The 23840-nt window shown below is 34.3% G+C and overlaps 2 protein-coding genes and 1 pseudogene across 2 annotated transcripts; all 3 read left to right on the forward strand.

The window, feature by feature from the left end:
* The first annotated feature begins 4853 nt into the window (after window positions 1-4853).
* LOC145615637 (protein ANTAGONIST OF LIKE HETEROCHROMATIN PROTEIN 1-like) lies at window positions 4854-6163 on the forward strand (annotated as a pseudogene).
* Window positions 6164-12489: 6326 nt separating this feature from the next.
* Window positions 12490-15307, forward strand: LOC145613117 (uncharacterized). The gene is made up of 4 exons (XM_081668171.1): window positions 12490-12819; window positions 12906-13175; window positions 14590-14749; window positions 14902-15307. The coding sequence occupies exons 1-4, from the start codon at window positions 12592-12594 to the stop codon at window positions 15078-15080; spliced, it is 837 nt and encodes a 278-aa protein (XP_081524297.1). The 5' UTR covers window positions 12490-12591; the 3' UTR covers window positions 15081-15307.
* Window positions 15308-17104: 1797 nt separating this feature from the next.
* On the forward strand, window positions 17105-19751 carry LOC145613116 (uncharacterized). The gene has a single exon (XM_081668170.1). The coding sequence runs from the start codon at window positions 17138-17140 to the stop codon at window positions 18704-18706; it is 1569 nt and encodes a 522-aa protein (XP_081524296.1). The 5' UTR covers window positions 17105-17137; the 3' UTR covers window positions 18707-19751.
* The last annotated feature ends 4089 nt before the right edge of the window (window positions 19752-23840 follow it).

Raw genomic sequence — 23840 nt, forward strand, 5'->3', positions numbered from 1 at the left:
AATCCAATGTCTTTAGAGCAAAGTACACAAAGCATGAAAGCATGACTCTAAAAAAAAGTCCATCAACATCATTTTTTTTGGACGTGACACAACACACAACTACACAAGTATCATTAATGGTCTTTGTTAGTATAGTATTCCATAAGAAATAAAAATATTGGACAATTTTAGTGTACTGTTTATTTATTTATTTTGGCGTAATATAAATTTTATGAATTACTCTATAGTTAGAAACTTAGAATAATTAATCCCTTAAGTCCGTATATACTGAAATTTAAAATTAGACTAAAAATGTCTCATTACTCATTAACATTATCATAATTCAAAGTTGGGCCATGTGAATGTGATGATAAGATATTTTGGCCTTGTATTTTTGTTGGCAACGAGGAACAAGTGCTTGCTGCTTGGTTCAAAAATTGGACACTATATCCTTGTCCTTCATGTCATTCATGTTAATGAATTTTGTATCCACATTATAACCTTTGCTATATGATGGAAAAATCAATATAAATATGGAGTATCAATAAAGTCAGCTTAATGATTTTCACCTTTTTTTTTTTTTTTTTTTTTTTTTTTTTTTTTTTTTTTTTTTAATCAAATCAGCGCCTCCGTCCCATTATCAATTAAATTATTGAGACTAACTACTACTCGTAGAAGCTATGCGCCCCTTTCCCATTACCAATACTCACCATTGACATTCTACTAAATATAGTAAGTTGCACCATGCTGGACTGCTGTTCGCATCATCATGATTTTTTTAATTAAAATGTGCAAGTTTATTTGTATTACTTATTTTTAGTTCAGTTCAGTTCAATTCTGCTCCAATAAGTTCAGTTCAGTTCAGTTCAATCCAGTTCAGTTCTTATCTTAATTTTCTTCTCTCATAAAATATTTTGTTCAGTTCAACTCCAATAAGTTCAATTCAGTTCAGCTTAGCTTAGTCAATCAAAATAGGCTCTAAGTGTAAATACAAATATATTCACATAAGAAGTATGGAAATCAGGAAATGTGTCACTACATACAAGTAGCTTCGTAGCAGAGATATGTAATTTCACGAAATGTACATCTAATATAGCTCCACATTAGCAAATTAGTAGCTATAACTACTATTAGACAATTGCAACCTAGGACTCGTTTTGAGCCATTGTGGATGCTCTAGGTGAGTCGCGTCGTAGGGTTACAAAATGCATAGTGTACTGTGTACATGCATCTTCGAAATGGGAATTCATTCCCATTAAAGAAATAGGGAGGGGATCGGAGAGAAGCTTGGTCTGAGCTAGCTAGCTAAGAAGTGAAGGGTTTCTTTTCCGTCTTAAAGAAGGGCTAGCTGGATTTTGCAGGGAACCCCATGCAACATTTATGGCCACCACCATTTTCTACGTACAATGCACTCCTTAATGGTATGTAAGATAATCATTCATAGCTTTTCAAGTTTTTGCCTCATCACTATTACAGCAATTTAAATAATTTAAGAAGAGTTAAGTCCATGATAATATATATTAATATTACAAATAACTAAATAAGTTAATGTACGAGTGACATATAAAAGTTCATTTTTAGTAAAAAGCTTATACAGAGCATATTATAAACGGTTGAAATTAGTTTTGATAATAGAATCCACTTTGATCATGTATATATAATAAGGAGAACTAATGGGACGTGACTTAATACTTTAAAGTCCTTGGTATAAAGCCATCATGATTCTTAATTCTACTGTATATAGAATTATTGTGACTTTCCAAGATTAGCAAATATATGGTTCTGATTTGATTACATATATTCCAAGATTAGCAAATATATGACTCTTATTTGATTACATATAGCTTTCAAGTTTATTCATAATTTCCGTGTTAAAACCGTTGCCAAAAAATTACAAATTTTATCATCAAAGACTCAAAGTAATCCTAAATAAAATATGAGTATGTGATAGGGATAATCAGATAATCTTAGCTTTGTTGGAAAGGCATGTTCTTGTCTCTTTCGACTAAAAACTTTTCAAAGAAAGCTAACTAACATACCATTTTATTGAAAAAAAAACCTACCATTTAATTACAACTTGCTAAATAAGCAAGGGTTTATTGGTTTAATTAGCCATCCCTTAATGTCTCATGTAATCATTAAATACATTTCTATAATGATACGGAGTATAAGTTTATATTTATCACAAAATTACGCATCATGTCAGACCGATCAAGAGTTTCAGACTCAACCGCCGTACTAGCTCATTCATTATTTATGACATAATTGACATACAATTAAAAACATACTTTTCTCGGAAAAAAAAAACAACTTTCGAGTAAACATGATTTAATCTCAAAATCTTGAATATCCATTATATCGCCGTAACTTCAACATTTTCTACCTAAGATAATTGACTCTACAAAGTCATAGAATTGAATGTATATACGTTCTAGTGAAGATTCTGATATACTAGTATATCCCTTTATTTTGAAATCAGTATAGTCATCACTTTCGATTGTCAATCACATAATTGTATTAAAATATTAGATTTATATCATCTTAAATTAATCTATTATTGTGATCTCTTATTCTCGTAATTAAGATAATCAGAACTGTTTGCGTGCTCTAACTCGTAGCTACTGACACAAGACAAATGAGCCAAATTTATGAAATTAACAATGATGCGTGACGCACCCGTAAAGAATTAAATCATAATATACTTATAAAAAGTTATTAACTTTTTTGGACCTCTCTAGTTAACCTAACTACGTAAGAGTAGTATTAGACATTTAGACCTGGTCGTATATATATTTTGAAAAACGACTTTCTTTTTTGGAAGATTAAGGCTCGTCATTTTCGCCGTTTGCTGCCAAATATAAAATATTTTAAATAAAAAATGCAAGCACATGAAAGATAAGTTTCTAGGAAAAGTTAACACAATATATATGCTACTACATACTAGCTACTACTAAGGTAGAATAATAATAACAAATTATATAAAAATCAACTTGGAATTTATATATCGAGTGGAAAAAGATGAACTTATGGTGAGATAGTGATTAATAATATTGAAAACCCTTTGACAAATAGGTTAGATTCAAAGCCAAAGAGGTGGTGATTCTGGTGAATAATAATATTAATATAATTTAATGACTTGTAAGATTTAAGGACACTCATAAGTGAGGGGGAGTGTTGAATCCTATTGTAACTCACTTATGAGTGTCCCACATTGGAGAAAGAGGAGAGAAGGTTTCACTTTATAAGGTAGAGGAGTACCTCCTACTATTGTCAATTGGTTTTAGTATGGAAGTTCCAAAGCCTTGTTTGTGGACCTAACTCTCCTCTTCCTTGTTCGGGTTGTCCAGGCCTTATTCACATTGTTTCAGTAAATATAAACAGACCATAATCTATTGTTATATCATCTTTTATTCAAGATAGTATCCACTCATTTTTATTTTTATTGTAAATACTGATCGGAAACAATTTAATATATTACGTATGTAAAAATGTTTTTTTTTTTTTTTTTAACTTCGTATCAATTGTCACATCTATTATTATTTGTTCAATTTTTATTTTTTGTACGTTCTGAATAAATCCATGCTTAATAAAGTGATTATACATTCATTTGACGACGATAGATGCAAAGTGGGAGGGATGATCGAGCTTACAGTCATCTCTGAAGTTGTAGTTACAAGCTTACAACATACTAACTAAAATTAAAAGAATAAATTAAAAAAACAAACCCTATAAAGTTTAAATCAACACACATTGTCACATACACGCACCACAAAATAAAAGTTAAAAAAGAAAAGAAAGTTTGACTATTTGGTAAACAGAGATTAAGGAAGTGAACATACTAAAATTGGAAAGGTCCAATGCTTTGTACGTTTGAAGAAATGGAAATGTTGTCAATTATAGGCTGCTAATACATGTCAAAAGCAGCAAGGCTTAACGTGGATTTGCAAAGCAAAAATGTCAAAAATAACAAACATCTGGGCCAGAGGACGGTCCAATCTAATAATCCAAGAAGAAAAAAGAAAAAACTTATTTGACTTAATTTGTTTCAAGATTACTCCGTAATTAAACAACTCATGAGAGCATTACCACATGAAAAACACGTCTCCCGAGTTTTAATTTCGCAAGAAAATTTCATTTTAGATATCTCTTACAAGTATAATTTCTTGATTTTATTATTTTGCTTAGTAGGTAATGACATTGTTCTCATTCACGGGAGTTTTATTGATTCTTTTTGAAAAGCTAAAAGCCAGTTTATGCTATAAAAACTTTTTAAGCATAATCCTATATTTTATGAGATGTCAACTTTAATCATTAAAACAGACTCAGTTAGAGCAACTCCAATGGTTGTAGCTAAGGACTTGCTTGCAATTTCAATAATTCCCTAGCTACTAGCTTGACCATTGGAGCTAGAAAACTCAATTAGCTTGGCTAAGCAAATTAGCTTTGGCAAGCTAATTTGCTTGGGAATTAAACTTTCCAAAATAAAATGCTCATTGCACCAATTAAGCTCTTTCCATGTATTTTCTATCTAACAACTACTACTAAGCTAATAGCTAGCCATTGGAGCAAAAGGTAGCTAAAATGATAATTAGCTTAAAAGCTTATGTGGCATGGCAAGCTAATTGTCAAATTAGCTTGTCATTGGAGTTGCTCTTACCCTTTTGTCTCCTGGATTTGTGGAGCTAAATTAGCACTAACATTTGAAGGAAATCAACTAATCTATAAAATGTATGTAAACATTAGTAAGTAGCATATGAACTTGTATTAACGTGTATGTTATCACCTTTATATATTCTTGCATTTAATTTCATCATGTAAACATTCATTCTATCCTTTACTTATCCACTAATATATACATATATTACCAATTTAAAATGTCTGAAAGTCCAAATTCTACAAGTAGTAACTTTGATTGGGATAAATTTTGGGAAGAGCAATTATTTGATGAATCACATGAAGAAATCGGGCGATACATAATCTCACAATATGAAACACCCTCGAGAGAGGTTGTTCCTCGTGATCATGAAGGTGGTGCAGAACGTTTATACAAAGATTATTTTTCTGAACATCCAGTATATCCAGAACATTTTTTTCGAAGACGTTTTCGTATGAGGAGAGAGGTCTTCAATCGAATAGTGGAGGCCTTAAAAAATCACACTGAATATTTTCAACAAAGGTTTGATGCCGCAAAAAGAATGGGTTTGTCCCCTCTTCAAAAATGCACTGCTGCTATTCGCATATTAGCTTATGGAACTCCAGCTGATGCTGTTGACGAGTACATCAAGATTGGTGAGAGCACGGCTATGGAGTGTCTATTTAAATTTTGTCGTGGTGTTATTGAAATATTTGGAGAGGTGTACATGAGAAGTCCCAATGCTAATGATGTCCAACGATTGCTTAAAATGCATGAGGAATACCATGGCTTTCCGGGCATGCTTGGAAGTCTTGATTGTATGCATTGGGCATGGAAAAATTGCCCTACTGGATGGAAAGGACAATACACTCGAGGTGATTATGGATATCCAACAATAATGCTTGAAGCTGTGGCCTCAATAGATCTATGGATTTGGCACGCATATTTCGGTGTTGCTGGATCCAACAACGACCTTAATGTGCTATGTAGATCAAATTTGTTTCAAGAGAAATTGTAAGGACGAGCTCCGGAGGTTAATTTTACCATTAAAGGCACCGAGTATGAAACGGGATATTATCTAGTTGATGGTATATATCCTGAGTGGGCTGCATTTGTTAAAAAAATTTCACATCCTCGGGACCCGAAGAGGCTTTTGTTTAAGGAAAAGCAAGAGAGTGCAAGGAAAGATGTTGAGAGGGCATTTGGGGTACTCCAATCTCGTTTTGCTATAGTTCGTGGGCCTGCACGTTGTTGGCATAAACGCAATATCCATGATATTATGGATGCGTGTATTATATTACATAATATGATTGTTGAAGACGAGCGTCACACTTATAACAAAAACTTTCCTAACGATGAATTTTCACCAAGTGTTGTTGATGATGTGCATCAAGGACATGAAGAGAATTTTGAGTCATATCTTGAAAGAGATGCAACAATCCGAGATAGACAAATGCATCACCAGCTAAAGGCTGATTTAGTTGAGCATATTTGGTCACTTTTTGGTAGCTATAACTTGAATTGATCTTAAGTTGCTAAGTTGTTTTTTTTTTTTTTTGTTTTTTTTTTTTGTTTTTTTTTTTTTTGTTTAAGGAATGTTGTTTTGTTAATTAGTTTTATTTAGTTGTATTGTCAAATGTTGATAATAAAATATGCAAATAAATTTAGGGAGAAAAGTTATCAATAATTTTTTTTTAAATTTTTTTTTAAATGGAAAAGGTTATCAATTCTCTTGATGAAAATATTAAATACTTCGTACAAGCTCAAATAATTAAATCGCAAGCAAGTTGTCTTATAATACGAGTACAAACCAACTTATATGAAATTATATAAATTATTGCATATAAATTTTAATATTGATAGCAGACACAACTTATAAAATTATATTATAAATTAGAATTTTTTTGGTAAAAGTAAGTAAAATAGCAATGAAATTTTCAGCTCATATAGTGTAGTAAATAAAGTATTACATGCAAGCTACAAAATTATATAGCCAACCATTGGAGTACTTTGTAGCTTGAAATAATGATGTGGCAAATCAAGCAACAACTTCTTGTAGCTTGTCATTGGAGTACTTTGTAGCTTAAATAATTTGTAGCCTTAAAAATTAACATGACAAAGCAAGCTACAAGCCTTTGTAGCTTACCATTGGAGATGCTCTTAGTTACAGTAGGCTTGTCACTTAAGATAGTTTATTTTAGTAGATGCATGATTAAGGGCCTGTTCACATTTACTTAATTTCAGTTCAGTTCAGTTCAGTTCAGCTCCAATCAGTTCAGTTCAGTTCCAATCAGTTCAGTTCAGTTCAGCTCTTAATTTCCCTCTCACATAAAATATTCATTTCAGCTCAATTCAGTTCAGTTCAGTTCAGTTCAGTTCCAATCAGTTCAGTTCAGTTCAGCTTAATTCAGTAAATATGAACAGGCCCTAAGTTTTAATGGTAGGAAATTTTTTTATAAACTATACAATCAGTTGGTATACTTTAATTATATTATTATATACTCGGCTACTCTGTAATTTAGATATTGTATTTCAAATAACTCAGGAAATAGTCAATAATAAAGTTAAAAGTCTTAATAAATGAAGCATAGACGAGGTTATATACAACTAATTTTCCGTATAGTGCTTCACACCTTATTTAAGAAATCCATTCAATATCGAATAAAATAGAATGGGATATCTTCAAAGTAAATTATTTTTTGGGTGTATTAAAAGAATAGTACAGTATTACTCATTTACTCCTATATATAAAACTATTTCCATATCAACTCAAGGTACAATAATTGTTTATGGCAACATTAGCATCTTAATTATTTGTTATTATAGTTGTAGCATTAGTAATCACAAAAAGGCAGAGCACGTGTACATATTCGGCAAAACACTGTGTATGTCAAGTAGATTAGAAATAGAAATAGAAATAGAACTAGAAGAGTGCAACCAGGGAAATCCGCTCGTGCACTGTGACCCGGGAGGTTCGGGTATTCTTGCGTTAGTTGTCAAATGCTTTTGTCTCGTTTCCATCTATTCTATGATTTCTATCATCTATCTTTGCCTTCCTGTCACTCAATTAATCATGCAACTTGTGGGTTGCACTTGTCCACGCTAATTCTACACCTTTATCATTTGTAACACCAACCTGGATTTTCTCGACACCCTATGAAATCGTATTTTCAAGTTATTCAAATGATGCTTTTGTCCTAAAATTTATGTTGAAGGAGTATCTGACCACATATAAGCTTAACGTAATTCTAACATACGAGTTAAACAATGTGTAAAATAGTTCATTCACAAACTTTGTAAGTTACTCTGTATTCTTTAATGTGGGGGCAATAATCCATCTCAACTTATACGTCAACAATATATAAATAATTATCGGATGTAAATAATGTAATAAGTACATTAGTACTTGTAAACTGTTTTTGGTATGTACTTAATGTTCCTTGTCACCTAATAGCTAGTGACGCCGGTACAGTGTTATAGATTTACACTATAAAAGTGTAAAGGATAACATATCTTGATGCCATTATATTGGCCGTAGAAATAGCATCCTTTTCTTTGTGCCAAAATTGATAAAGAAAGCTCAATTATAGGTTGATTGCAGCCATAAGTGGGATATGAAGTACGTTTAGACAACAGAGGTTGGCCCAACTACATTATCATATATTCCCATTTATTTATTTATTTTTTAAAAAACAAAAACAAACGGGGAAAAAAAAACATATACTCTACTCTTACTTGTATTATTTATACAATAATCATCATACGTAGTATTATATGATTAAATTAGGAATCAGTGAATCACACAGAAGATAGATGAAGACAATCATTAGGTATATGTGCCGCTAATGCGTATGCCAATTTTGTTGTTATGTTCCAATTATTTGCAAGATTAATACTGTAATTTACAAAAATGATGGTGATTGATCGCCGATAAAGTGTGGATTCTAGTCAAACTAAACCCTTGGGGACTAAATGTGCATGTCCTTCAAATCAACCAATAGCAACATTCAAGTACTAAACTAGAAATTAAATACGAATTATATTTTTTTAATTCAAGCCTAGGAAAAAAAAAAAATTAATTATGTGTAGGGTGGTAATGATTTTAAACCTTAAAATATGTCATGTCATGTCATAATTGTAGTTTTTTATTTTAACATTTATTCAAGCCTTTAAATCGCATCTTCTTAATAGTTTGGGCCACAATTGTTATGTCATGTTGGCTCACTCAATAATCGTCTAATCGGGCATTTTTAAGTGTTTTACATTAATGTTTGTCCATGCCAACCCGTAATCAACAAACATGTTTGTGTTAGTCATTGCATAACTCTAGCATCAGTATCAATTTTGTCTAGCAAAAAGAGACTCCTTCAGGTCTGATCCATATAAAGTTAGTAAGCACAATTCAGTATTATGCCTAGCTAGTTTCAATGCAAATCTTTAAAGCAAAGCAGCTGTTCACATAGAATATGATATGCTATAAGTTGGCTGTTGCCAAGCTGAACCAACAGATAAATAATAGTGAGTGTGGCTGACCAAGATAAAATGCTCCAACTTATATTATAATGTTAAATTAAGGTTATATTATAATGTTAAATTAAGGTCATATTATAATGTAATTGAAGGTGTAATTTGATGAATTGATACGCCCACTGCAATCATCCAACTGTTTCCATATTGGGGGGAGCAAATTAATGATCATGAGAGGCGGAGGATAAACCATATCTTGACGGCTTTTTGTCGGCAATTATACAATTTTAATTCATGTATGCGTGTATTAGTTTTAGCCCATAACTATATTTTAATGGGGTTGCTAACTTTTTAATCAATCAAACACCCTGCCCTTGCTTGTAATCTCAACCAAAAGACCCTCACCCTGCACTTCCAACAAATACATCAGTTTAATTTGATGGGGGAGTGGAGGGTACAAGTTTTAAAAAGTTTTGAATTACACCAAATCAAAAAAGTTAAGAAGAGCGATCAAATGTATACAACCTTTTTTATAACACCGAAAAATACCAAATTGATTCACTTTTCATCTTTACTTAATAAGCTAACATCTCAAACAAGTTTATACTTTTTTTTTTTTCTTTTTTTCTAAATATGTAGTTGTGTTATTATTGATTGTTAATTAGTCACTATTAATATTTGTGCACACACTATAACCCGAGTGAGAATTTGTGAGTAGAACTTGATTTATTATATGTTTGTCAATTTCATGGTTTACAGATTTACAGGATAAAGGCCTTTACTCTGTATATGGTTTAATTAAAAGTTTCTAATATGTTAATTTTTCATAGCCATATTTTAAGTATTTAACCTTTTCTGTTTAACAGTTATTGCATTTATAATTATTTCGTAGCAATTTTTTTTTGCCCTTTCGATTTTGGAATGTATGTTGGTATCAGGATAGTATCCAATCTATGCATATCAATGCCAATGCAAATTGGCAACTATGCAAGTATGCATAATTGCATTTTGCATCAACATGAACTATCCAATCTCCGGTCTCTCACATCTCGTTTTCATGAAAGGTGGAGCTTAACATCAAACAAACTACTAGGACCAACTGCTTTTATTTATGTATTCAAGACGTCAATTGCCAAACACGCTGTACACACGCTAAATCAGAATGAAACCCGAATCTTGTCCAACCGATTCTATCCGGCCCACTAATTATTGAGCCTGACCCGTTGGGGATTTAACAGTTCTATTTGGGCCAACATAAAAGTCATATAGAAGAAGTCATTTCTATGTTATTGGCCCAATCTTTGTTGGTTTTGATATTGCTTCCTTCATTTCTATGTTACTAGTTTGAGACTTTAACCTGCATATATATCAATGCACAACTTTGATTATCATTTTTTTTTTTTTTTGAGGGAATGATTATCAATTAATATTAGTATAAATATTTAATTTTGATGTATAATAATAGCATAAATTGAGGCGAATTCAAATTTAACAAGACCATTAAACATTTCACAGGGGCTAGTGGTAGAGGGATATTCGGTCGTTGGACGATCACCCTAAAACCAACAATATTTCTACCTAAACCAGCCTAAAACAAGTCTAGGGTAAGTAGAGGATCGTATCCACAGGGAATGGGTAAGTACACCGAGAGTATGAAACGGTTGCAATCTAGTTCGGTCACAAATTGGGTTTTGAATGGTAAGCTACTATATAAAAGAACGCTAGGGGAAACGGGATTCAACACCAACCAAAGCCAAGGAATCAATAACAGGGACAAATCATGAATACACATAGAGGATAGAAAAGGAACTTAACATTGCCTTCTTTCGAAGTCACAACATAAGTACTCCCTAGATTAAGCACTAACACGATAAGGATTAAGTCTCAAGGATAGGAAGTGGGTTTCTAGCTCGAGTTTGTCTCTCGATCGCTCCGAACTAGCATGAAGCTCGGATAATTGGGATTTCTCACCTAATTACCATACTAAAGCAACCTAGTCAATGAAACCAAACATCCAAAATCATGAAAGTAGCATAATCTAATTACACAAGAAAAGACTCACTCCGAAGCCCCATCTTTCGATGTGAGAAAAGGGATGAACACATGGGCATAATGTGGCCAACAAAATACACATGCAATTATCAATTCAAGCATAAACAACTATCAATCCAAGGTAGCACATGAATAATTCCAAGTCAATTAACCATAGCTTGGTTGGGTCTTCACCCAACCCCTAACTAAAAGACTACTCACTAAACATGGTGGAAATTACTCTAACAATTAAATCTAGGGTTTTCATGAATTCAAATAAGCTAGGAAAGAGATGAAACAAGGATGGATTAAACATGCAAGAACAAATAAACAAGATTAAGGGAGAAATTATCAACTCAAAGCAATTAAAATTAAAAATTAAGAGCAAGAGATAGAGGAAAGAGATTACTTAATAAACTTCAAAGTTGGGAAAATTGTTGAAATTGATGGAACAAACTTCCAATAATTCTACTACAATGATTGAGTTTGAGAAGATCTAAGCTAATTAATGAGGGTTGAGAAGAACTAAGGGCCTAGGAAAACTAAGAGGGCAAAAGAAGATCCAAAACTGAAGCTAAGTCGTCCTATTTATATGCCCAGAAATTACATCGTAAAATCCGTCAAAATTAGTCTTCAGAACAGGAGGAGCGCCCGCTCCAGTAAGTAGGAGCGCCCGCTCCTGGGTGTGGAGCGCCCGCTCCTGGGCTCTCTGCACGCCCTCTCCTCTTGCACCAGTTTGAGGCAGTTTGTAGAGGATCGGGGAGGAGCGCCCGCTCCTTGGAGGCTGCACGCCCGCTCCTATATGTGCAGGGGGAGGCAGAATGTGGTGCTGGGATGAGGAGCGGCCGCTCCTCTAAGGGTGCACGCCCGCTCCTGCCTGATATTGCTCCCTCGAGAAAGTCTTCATGCTCACGCTACTTAACCATAATCTCATTGAACCTACAAACACGAGCACACACATAAAAAGAAACGGGAAACCCAAAAGATGCAAGTATGCACAAAAAGAGTTAGAAAAAGGGATTGAAGTAGGGGAAAGAGTACAAAATTGTGTTTTAAAAAGCCATGATAAGTGGACAAATAAAACACTTATCAGCTAGTGAAGATTTGACCCCCACGGCCCTTTTTTTACTTTGCAATATACACCTTAAATAAATATCAAACATGTAGTACCTCATATAATTTAATCTTGTAAAAATAATATCACACGATAATACTCGTATGTGTTATGGTGGTCAATATGTTGTGTCAAGGGCCAACACGGCTCAATGCTATCTTTACTAGTGTGTGATCGTGTTCGTGTTCGTGTCTCCAAACGTCAAGGAGTATCTAGAGTCTCCAAGAAATATCGCCAAATGTCAAAAAAGGATTGCCCTCTCATTTCCTTATCTCCTCGTCTCTCTCATCCTTCCTGCCAAACTGCCACAAATTGCTAGTGTGCAAAAAATACAGGGGAGCAAGAAACCCAGGCATTTAGGAGAAGCATGTCTGCCACAATCTCTGCTTTGAAACTCCCCTCACTACCTCTCCGAATTCAATCCAAACTCCACACTCCTTCCTCCACTCAAACCCCATCAAAATTAAACCCTAATCAAAACACCCAACAAAAATTAACCCTAATCAAACAAGATCAAGATCAATTTTTTCACCCTTTAAAATCTTGCGCTCTTCCTCTTTCTACTCTCGCATTGCCCTTCCTTCTAAATGCCCAGGTAATTTTTTTTCATTTTCTTTTCAATTATTGGTGAAAAATTTCATCTTTTTGTGATTTTAATTTTACTTTATAATTAAAAAATAGGATGCATTGGCGGTTGAGGGTAAATTGGGGATATTGGAGGGAAGAACAGCAGCATTGATACACCCAGCAGTGATGAGTGGGCTATTCGTGTATACATTATGGGCCGGTTATTTGGGCTGGCAATGGCGTAGAATTAGGACAATTCAAAATGAGATTAGTGAACTTAAGAAGCAGGTTAAGCCTGTTGCTGTTACTCCTGATGGTTCTCCTACTTCTGATAAACCTGCTCCTCCTTCTCCTATTGAATCCAAAATTCAGCAGCTTACTGAGGTTATTTTAATATTTCTTTTTTCTACTATCTTTTGATTTAAATTTATTTATTTAATATTGATATCTTGTTATGTGTATATTTAATTGATTATTACTGCATTGATTTTAATGATTATAGTTAATTTAGTGGTCCGATAATTTGGAATGGAGAGACTAGAGAGTTACATTTTCTGATGTTGTAGTTGATCATGATTGGAATAATTCTTAATTTAATTATGTCCTGAACCATGATGGTAAGGTTGGTACTAAGTTAATTAGGTGCATATCTGTATTATTTTGAGATTGTAGTACATTCTTAATTATCGTTAGAGAAAGTACAAGCCTTTGAGTTTTCTATATGTAGTATATTGTCAAGATACAAATACTCAGTAACGAGTGATGGAGAGAGGATGGGAATGACAATGTTGAACAAGGATGTTCTAGACTTTTAGTGAGATTGTGTTGGATTTTTGATATTGAGGGGAGTATATATGAGGTCTTAGGAGTTTATTCTTTGTGGTTATTCTAAAGTTTGCGAAGTGGTTGATATCTTATCATTGTTACTTAGGAATCTCTATAGGATTTCAATGGTAATCCTCTTTGAGAAACGCTGAAATCTTTGGTCTTCATCACATATCTAGGATTTCTAGCTATAATCAATATCATAACTATACTATCCAATGTTGCCGAAGGAAGGAAATTAGAAAGCAATTCTAGCATTGGCTGTTTATACCTATGTTACATGGACTCGGGTACCCATGTCCGACACGGTACATGTCCAAGCGTCTGACTCAACTATTTTGTGAAAAGTTTCCATGATTTTGAATTAAAAGTCTATATAACATAGGTTGAAACAGAAGTTTTAGGTGAAAGATAAATATTTGTTGGCTCCCCACAACGAGAGCATTTAGAAGTCATTAGAGTTTGAATACCAAGCTCAAACAGATTTATTAATCACTCTTTTCTGTTTTATTTTTTGTTTTATTAATTTGCTAAAGTTGCTTCAAGTTGGTTACTAAATACTTCCACCTTGCACTAGTCCTTGCATCTTTGACATGAACCCCTTTATTTCAATTGACTCATCCATTATAACTTAGCATTATCATTCACAACATTGTTGAGCCTGTATAAGGTACAGGACAACAGGAAGAACCTTTCGAGTCTTAAATCACCAGGATAGTTGCATCAGTCTTTGAGTATTGGTTATAATGATAATTCACTAAGAAATTGATTTTCTATTTCATACCAACTGTGTGCGGCAAGATCTAACCTTGGAATCTTAGATTGTTTAGTTCCAACTTCCATGAAGGATCAAACAACAATCTTGATCTTATATTACGATTATTACTTGATATTAAGGTCACTCTTAACTTTTTTGCATTCATATTGATGCCTTGATTTACCCCTGAAACCTTCTCTCTTTGTATGTATCCAGGAGAGGAAAGAATTGTTAAAAGGGAATTTTAGGGACCGGCACTTTAACGCTGGCTCAATTTTGCTGGGATTTGGTGTTTTTGAGGCAGTTGGTGGAGGATTAAACACATATATTAGAGTAGGAAAGCTATTTCCTGGGCCTCATTTATATGCTGGAGCAGGTATAGACTACTGCTATTTATGCAAGTAAATGCAAAAAAGAAACTGTCTTATGTCCTTTGATTTCAATGTCTATGGGTGTTGGAGAATATTTTATGGTAATTGTATCCTTGCTAGATTGCATCTAAATCGTTTATTTTTGCTTGCAAAACAGCAATTACAGTGCTGTGGGCAGCAGCTGCAGCACTCGTACCTGCAATGCAGAAAGGGAATGAAACCGCTAGAAGTCTTCACATTGCTCTGAATGCTTTAAATGTTATTTTGTTCATATGGCAGATCCCCACTGGAATTGATATAGTCTTCAAAGTTTTTCAATTCACTAACTGGCCTTGAATTGCATCTTATTCAGGTCTGGCATTCCTTGCACATTCCCCGTGCTAATTTGTTTATCTGTATAAGCAACTAAGTCGTTTTTTCCCCCTGTTTTCATTTGCTTGTCCCTGTACTGTGAATAGCTTTATACTTGCAAGTTGCAAATATATATTGTCTAGAGGTAAAATTGTAATGAAACATGAGATTCTTGTATCTATGGAGCTGTAGTGTTACATTCTTTTAAATAATTTATCCAAATATGGCCTTGGACACATAACAAGATACTTGAAAGAGAAAATAACTATTTTCAACGGACTATGGAATCCGAGGGATGATGATAGACAACAAGTTTTATTTGTTTGTTCAACGAGCCTCAATAACCTTCTCCTGTGAGCTATTTATTTTATCTCAGCAATGGAAATGTTATATAATTTATTTCATACATTTTGAGTTACCATTCTTACTACTGTCTATGAGAGGGTGTTCGAATGAGGTACATTGGAATGAGAGACTTAGGAAAATTTTACTTTGGAACGAAAGGATTGGAGGGTGAATAGGGATCCATTGTCTGTTATGTGAAAATAGAATGGGGAAGCAAAGGGGAGGGAAGTAGAATGATCATATATATTTTTTTTCCCTTACATCAAGTAGAAAGATTTGGAAATGTAGTGCTAAGACTGCTAACTACTCCCCTTTATTAGTACCATACCTTCCCTTCAGTATACAGATACATTGTCATATTGGATTACAAATTTCGTCTTCTACAGACTATAATTGATGGACCCTGGCCTCGTACAATATAGTCTAAATTGCTCTCTGCTAAGAGCCTAAGATAACTTAATTGAAAAGTTTTTTTTTTTTTTAGAAAAAATGCATACTTTTCATCAGAAATTAGATTGAGACACTAGCTAAATACCATTCAGTGGAATTCTAGCACAAACAGAGTATGGAAGCATAATATAGTACAACCTTATGGAACTTGTAAACAAAATTTTTCCCGAACTTTTCATTTATTCGCGTTTTTGCATCCAGCTGTTAACCAAATTCTCCAGTGTAATCTCCTGCTTCTTCTACCACAGTAATTTAAGTATGACATCAGTCATCTTCAACTTTATTCCTTTCTGTTTCGCTGCTACTAATCCCTCCCCCCTTCCATTTGGAATCACATTCTGTTCCCTGTATGAGTTATCTTGCTTCTTCGTGGTGAAAATAGCATGGGCCTATGGGGTGTTATGATTCATGTTTTGAGCACATTATAGAAATTGTCGTTCAAGATTGTCTTTACTTGGGATATCAGAATTACCTGAGGACCACCTTTACGTTTTACAGTTTTCATTGAGCCCTACAATCGTTACTGCACGCTTCAGGAATATATAATGTATCTGGCTTTAATAACCTTGATGGAGTAAAGTCAAGAAGTGTAGTGAAAGTAGCTGGTATAACATCTGTAAAGTGGTCTAAGATTTTGACAGCAAAGGCAGTAGAGCTCCTTCTAACCGAGCTTTTAGATTCTTCAAGAAGTTGTATGGTTTTGCTAAGCTTATTATAGAGGTTTTAGAGATGCCCTGCATAATCACATGTCAAATGGTTTATAATGCTGTCCAATTTGTGGACAGTTGGTGTGCTTTTCCGTTGATTTTTAGGAAGGGCCGCAGCCGCAATAATAGTCAATTTTCCACAAAAAAATGTTTTTGGCCGTTAAGGTTAAGAGACTGTAGATTGTGGAGAATAATATATTTTAGCTTGTTTTAGTTTCTTTCCTATGTTTCATGGTATAAGCTTGACTTAGGAACCTTGTAATATAATAAAGGAAAAAGGAAGACACTTGTGAATGACAAAATTTGATCCCAATCGTGGTTAGTGAGCTTTTGTTAGCTGCTGGTGGGAGTTGAATCTGATGCCTTTCCCTTTTCTCTGATGATATTTTGTACGGTTGTAATTTTCTGATTGTGTTTTATGTTTTGCTTTGTACAACTCCTAAGACTATATATATGAACTCGTACCAATCCTTTTTCTCCACCCTCAAGTTCCTTGGAAGTCTTTTTAGGTTTCGATTATTTAAACATTTGACTTCCAACATGTCAAACCAGCCGTCTCGCCCATGGTTCCGTTTAGCCACTCTCCGGCCCTCTCAGCAGCAGGCTCCTGCTCCGGCTCCTGCACCAGCTCCAGCACCAGCACCAGCACCACGGCCGCAAGCCCAACCTTCTCCTATGCCTCGACCTGCCCTTATGCGACCAACATTTAGGCCTTCTGTTAATCAGCCTCCTCCAGCGCAAGAAGCTGCTCCTCGAGCTCCTGCTCTGACCCCTTCTGCCTCTGCTCCTCCACAATCTTCTGTCACCTCTGCTGCTCGTCCTGCCCCTGCTGCTGCTGCTCCCTCTCCCTCTCCTGCCCCTGCCCCTACCCCTACCCCTACCTCAGCACCAAAAGCTCCTGCATCTGCCTTCCCTGCTGCTGCTACACAGCAGCCTCCTCCCCCTGCTATTCGATCTCCTCCTGCAATCACTAGAACCCCCACATCAACAACTCCTGCATCCCCCGTCTCTCAAAAGTCGCCCCCTTCCAGTTCCATGCCCTCGCCTCCTGGAACTTCATTGCCGTCACCTCCTAAACCAAAAACTCAACCTTCTCCACCTTCTTTGCCGTCTTCTCAAGCTATCTCTCGCTCCATTCCGCCTTCTCCTCCCAAACCACCTTCTCCTACCTCACCTCCCAAACCTTCATTTCCTTCTCTGAAACAAGTATCACCTCCCATGGCACCTACTGTTTCTCCACCAAAACCACTCTCGCCTCCCAAACCTTCATTTCCCTCTTTGAAACAAGTAACACCTCCCGTGTCGCCAGATGTTTCTCCTCCAAAACCTGCCACTACTACTGTTCGTCCGATGCCAAGATCTTATATGTCACTTCAAGAATCTCCTTCTCCTCAGTCACAAAAAACTCAACCCTCTGTTGCTCCTCCTCCATTTTCCCTGCCCCCTTCACAACTCCATTCCGAAAGAGACCGAGGATTTAAAATGCCTCCTGCAGCTGAAAACAAAACAGCCCTGCCCCCTTCACAACTCAATTCCGAGGGAGAACGTGGAAATAAAATTCCACCTGAAGCTGTAAACAAACCAGTGGTTGTACAACATACTGTCGGGAAGCCCAAGCCATCTCTTACTCCATATGGCGGTGATTCTCAGAAGCCTTGGATTGGAAAGAATGTCAAACCAAAAGAAAGAGACATTTACAAGAAGTCCTCACATTCTGAAGATAGTGGCGTCAGAATTATAACTATTACTGGTGAAAACAAAGGCGCTATTATGGAACTTGGACGTGGTTCGTCTTTGAACAATCCTCACAAGGCTAAAAGTGATGGAGTGATATCAGAAGGGAACTTCAGTGGCAAAGAGGACGTGTCTAAGCTGAAAGGTAAAGGTCATAATAATGCAACGACGAAACCTGGTGTGCCAATGCATGCATACATGAATAGCAATGTGCAAGGTATTAACAGCTCCATCGTCTTCAACAGTACCTGCACTCACAATGATCCTGGGGTTCATCTCTCTGTAATACGAAAGCCGTTGAATGGTCATAGTCATGGGTTCCAGCTCAAGGACAATGCAGGAGAAAAGAAGAAAGGACAATGGTTCTCAGAGTAGAATTATATACTAATAATGTTTAGGGAATAAAGGTGAAGTTAGTCTTCAAAATCAGGTCATAAGAAGATTTAAATTCTGATTCCATGTACTCCACTTCATACAAAACTGAAGAGGCAGGACATCACCTGATATATGGCTGTCTGAACCATTTCCTGACCTAAAGACGCCCCAAATATATTAAGCCTTTTTTTTTTCATCTATTAATTTTTTATATGAAAAAAAAAAATGTACCGAGAGTCGAAAATGGTGTACTAAATATATTGTTATAAGTTAATATATATACCTTGTTCTGTTTTTTAGAGCACGTTGGGAATGGTTCAGACAGCCATATATCAGGTGACCATTTCCTGACCTAAAGACGCCCCACAATCATTCATGAAATACTAAGTATTCTAATTGCTTTTCTTTCAAAAAACACTTTTTATACTTGGGGAATTTCGTTATTAGAGCAAATTTCTGTAAAAAAGTTGAACCGCCAAGTGTCGGTGATGGATAAGAATCAATGCCATAGCTAAAACACTAAATCTATAAAAATGGCATCAAACCAAATCACAAATCAATAAAAAAAAGCTTACATTCTAGCATAATTCGAACACAGTGAGCTACTCCAAGCAACAAATCGAACAAACTTCAAATCAAAATAAAAAAAAAATCCATCTAAAACAATCAACGATTCAAAAAATAATAACCCTAATTACCAAAACCAAATCAAAATGAAAGCAAATAAAAAGTAGGATCTGAGAAGAATCGAAGATCTGAGCAATACCTGACCCCCGACGACAGCGATGGCGGGAAGAGAATCCCAAAGAGTAGGAAGAGCGCTTTCATCACCATGATCGCCGAGAGCAGTACAAGCTCTTTGAATCTTGTTAACGAGAGAAATCAAGTTCTCCATTACTGTAAATCAAAGCACCGATTAAGATCGATGTAAGATTGAATTTTAGGGTTAGGGTTTTTCGAAAATTGAGAGATCTGGGGATTTTTGAATTTGAATGGGAAAATGGGGAGAAAAGAGAAATGAAGGAAGACGCTGAGAAAAATTATAAGAGAAGAGAGAAAATAAAAATAGGGAAAATAAATGATGATGTAAAAAATGTTTCAAAAGAAGTAAGATTGCGTTTTTGGTTTGGCTGTTATTTTTAATTTTTGGTTTGTTTTTTATAAATTTTTATTTGTTGTTTCAATGGACCCACTTTTTGTGTAAGAATGTTGGAACGGCTATATTTTGTGTGTTTGGGTTATAAAATTACATAAGTTGATGCTTCATGTTAGTTCTGTTTCTGTTATAATTGTTCTTTGTAGTTTGTACTGTGTTGAACAACATATCCACCTAGGAAGAGACTTGATCAAGGCATGACTAATCCTTTATTAATTGCAAAATTATTGGGAGAGAAGAAACGTAGATATTAAAATTGGTATGTTTGTGAGCAAAAGTTTAACTTGCTTCTGTGCAATAATGTTGCAGTATGCCTTTTACATTTGGTGTAGCTGAAGTTTCATGGTGCAGAGTATACCGTGAAATGAGGTGCATGGGATGATGAGTGTCCATTACATATTTACATCTAGCATGTATAGTATACACAACAGCGAAGATAGGTTATGTCATTATTATTATATTTGGATACATGTAAGGTGTACGAGTTTAAATTGGATGGATTCGTTTAGACTTTACCGAGTCCAAAATCAATCCTCGAAAATATCCCAAACTTAGAGTTCAAAACTAATCTTGTTTTTTCACAAGTACAATCCAGTATTCAAAAGAGTTTTCTTGAGTACAAATCTAGTTCAATCAGATCAAAGGTTTCAATTAATTTAATTAACATATTATAAGCTCTTCTATACCAATCAAACCACTTTCTATAGAGTTATTCAAAACAGGAGCAATTTGGTAAAATCTTAAAACAATATTACATCAATTATAAACATAATAAAAACGATAATAATACACTTGATAATAGCTTGAAAAAACATAATACTGTAGTAAGATGTAGATTGGACTAGAAGAATAAAGTTATATCACATAACCGGTTTTAAAGTAAGATGCAAATTGGTACGACCGCATTCGCGAAATTAGATTGCTATGAGAATTTTTTTGTCATTGTTTAAAAGCAAAGTATTAAATGGTATTTTAACTAAAATAAAAAAACAAAAATACTGGTTTATACATTATAGTTTACATAGCAAGTAACTAGGAGAGAAGGCAATCTTAGTGGCAGCATAGCATTTACAATAACTCATGCTTATGAATCTACCATTTTAGCTTTGATTCTTATTCGCTTTGTTTCTTGTTCTCCCTCCTTTTATTTTCAACACAATAATCTTTCTTCTACATATTATTTGGTTCTATTATTTTCTTTCTATTTAACTAATGTTATTATTTAATTTGTCATTAATGCATGAAACTTTGTGTTTCGAGTAAAACAATGGGACCTTCGGCAAGGTCTTTCTAAAGTGGCTGAAGACTGGGCTCGGTCCAATAATGTTGGGTCGAGGATTTCCTGCACAACAAACACACGTAAACTAGCCTCGGGGGCTGTGCCGAGGAAGGCCCCTCCGATGCCGAAGTCAGTACAATGTGTAGAGAGAGAAAGCTATGCAAGAGAATTAATTGGTTGAGGCTTAATGTGAACGGATGTAATATGATACAATTGATGGCTTTTATACCTTTACATAATAGGAGAATTGGGCCTAAAGCCAAATGAGCTTGCTATGTTAACTGGACCTTGATTTGACTTTGACTTGGCATGTATTGGAGAGTTGAACCTTTAACCTTGGGCTTATAATTGAATCATTTATTGATCAGGCCCAATTAGGCTAAATTGGACCCAAACACTTTGCTTTTCTTGATTATTCCTTTTTCCTTTTATTATATATATAGTGCTTTAGTATTATTTTGGGATCTATTTTGTTCTCTCTAGTTGCTCACATAAACTATAATAAATTGATTATTGCTCCATAAGGGCATCACTAACAATGAAAAAAAAAAAAAGGTTTGGTCCATGAACCATTTTGGTATGCCCTTAACAATGAGAAAGATTAATGGTTTGTGATGAAATATCATGAAAATTTTCGTCAAACGAAAAATTTCATGATAAACTCACGCATGGAATCATCCAACAAGGGCCATTGTTTATGTGACAAGTGGCGGCTTGTTATTGGTTGCATTTTAATTAAACGTTGCAATTATTGTAACGTTAATATCTCAAAATATATTTTTCAAAAAAAAAAAAAAAAATACCAAAATTCCTATTTTTTCATTCTCTATAAATAGAGACCAATATTGATATACTTTCTCCAAAAAAAAATATCAACCCTATTTCTACTACTTTGTAAAAAACCAAACATCACAAAGTCACTCCAAAATCCCAAAAAACCAAAAAAAAAATACCTTCAGTATGAATCCAAACAATCCTAATCATATCCCCACAAGTTCATTACGTTAATTAAAATTAATTACGTTAATTATAATTAACTATGCTAATTAAAATTAATTACGTTAATTATAATTAACTACGTTAATCATTCGGTAAACAAAATATAAATAAAAAGGATAAAATGAAGTGGGGTATGGAAAATATGATGAACCATTTATTTTTGGTTCATTGTTAAGAGGGAAAATAAAAATGGTTTGGTTTGGTGATGTGGATGAGAGACAAAGTTTGACAGTGACCCATGAACCTTTTAATTTTTTTCATTGTAAATGATGGTCTAATATCCCTTGGAATATGTTGATAAAAGCTGCAAAAAAAACTGTATCATGAAAGAATTTTTGATTTAAAATAGATAGATAACAATAGTATGGAATGTTCAGTATTAGTTGTTGTGATTTATAATAGCTTGAGAATATAGGTATTACTGTAACACTTGAAAAATAAAGTAGAGATAATTTAATTTTAAAAACGCTTAAATAGATTAATTAATACATGTTTAAACTATTGTGTGCTATGGAGTACCCTATCTAAAGTAACTCGATTAGCTGGAGTTTACATTATATGGTTAATTTAATTTTCTTGACGACTCTACGTTACTACGTACTATATGTTGCATCTCTTGCATGGCATGTAGTACGTGCTGTGATTTATGCAAACACTAGCCATATTTGGTGACTAATTGAGTTCTCGATTGGCCAGATGTTTGCGCATTAGTGACTTGGTGAGTAGATTACACTTTTACAAAGTTTATAAAAAAAATATATAGGAAAAGCGGATTATTCTCATCTCCTTGCTTATTACAAATTCAAATACTAGTATATTATAAACATCACCTTTGCTTTTCTCAGGGTCATTATTAAATTGTTAAGGATAGTTTGATAAGCTCTTTTTTTGAGTGGATGTGCGCTCTTGTTGACTTAACAAAAGGCAAATAAAAAAATCATGGTATCATCATATCCTATATTATAATAGTAGTGATGTCCCATAATTGGTTGAATTCCATATTACTATGTATGATATATGTGGAGCTATTCGTTTATTATTATTATTTTTTATTATTTATTTTTTTGGTGAAGAGCTATTCGTTTATTATGGAACCACTTTATTGTCTCTGAGATACTAATTTGTTGATCCTTACTACTTGAACATATAATTTTGTCAAGTAGGGATGTTAATAGAATTAGAAAACAAATGATGTAGACACAATTTTCCCACGTTTAAACATTACTTTTAAAAACTTTAATCAATTAAACTAATTGGCACTTCTGTATATCATGTTGTTATAGCTATAGACTTAAATGATGTATACAAGATCGCCCATCATCTTTGATCATATGTAATGTTCATTTTCTTTTTCTGTAGGAGTACTATATTATACTCCGTAATACTTGGTACTCCGTATTAATTTGACCTCTTTAATCACACGATTCACACCGACCTTTTCACACAATGTCATTGAATGGCATAACAAGCTAATATCACAAATAATTTCAAGAAACAAGCGTCATGTTCTACTAAGAATACATATTTTAAATTTCCTACACGTAAAATTCAACACTATGTTTGGGTTGGGAATGGTTTGGTAGGTGGTGTAATAAATAAATAATGGGCTAGAAGTTGGAAACCGGTCCAAAAGTCGTAAATACTTGAATTAGCACGAGGCCCAATAACTTCCACGTGTCCCACGCGCTAATCACACGAGA

The sequence above is a fragment of the Chenopodium album genome, chromosome 25 (genome assembly GCF_948465745.1).
Source record: "Chenopodium album chromosome 25, dcCheAlbu1.1, whole genome shotgun sequence".
NCBI classification, from domain to species: domain Eukaryota; kingdom Viridiplantae; phylum Streptophyta; class Magnoliopsida; order Caryophyllales; family Amaranthaceae; genus Chenopodium; species Chenopodium album.

What these genes read in the sequence shown, in the direction of transcription:
- LOC145613117 (XM_081668171.1), top strand. Translation starts at nt 12,592, where the DNA reads ATGTCTGCCACAATCTCTGCTTTGAAACTCCCCTCACTACCTCTCCGA. An exon ending in AAATTCAGCAGCTTACTGAG is followed by an intron (nt 13,176 to 14,589) that starts GTTATTTTAATA and finishes GTATGTATCCAG; the next exon opens with GAGAGGAAAGAATTGTTAAA. An exon ending in TCATTTATATGCTGGAGCAG is followed by an intron (nt 14,750 to 14,901) that starts GTATAGACTACT and finishes CTTGCAAAACAG; the next exon opens with CAATTACAGTGCTGTGGGCA.
- LOC145613116 (XM_081668170.1), top strand. Translation starts at nt 17,138, where the DNA reads ATGTCAAACCAGCCGTCTCGCCCATGGTTCCGTTTAGCCACTCTCCGG.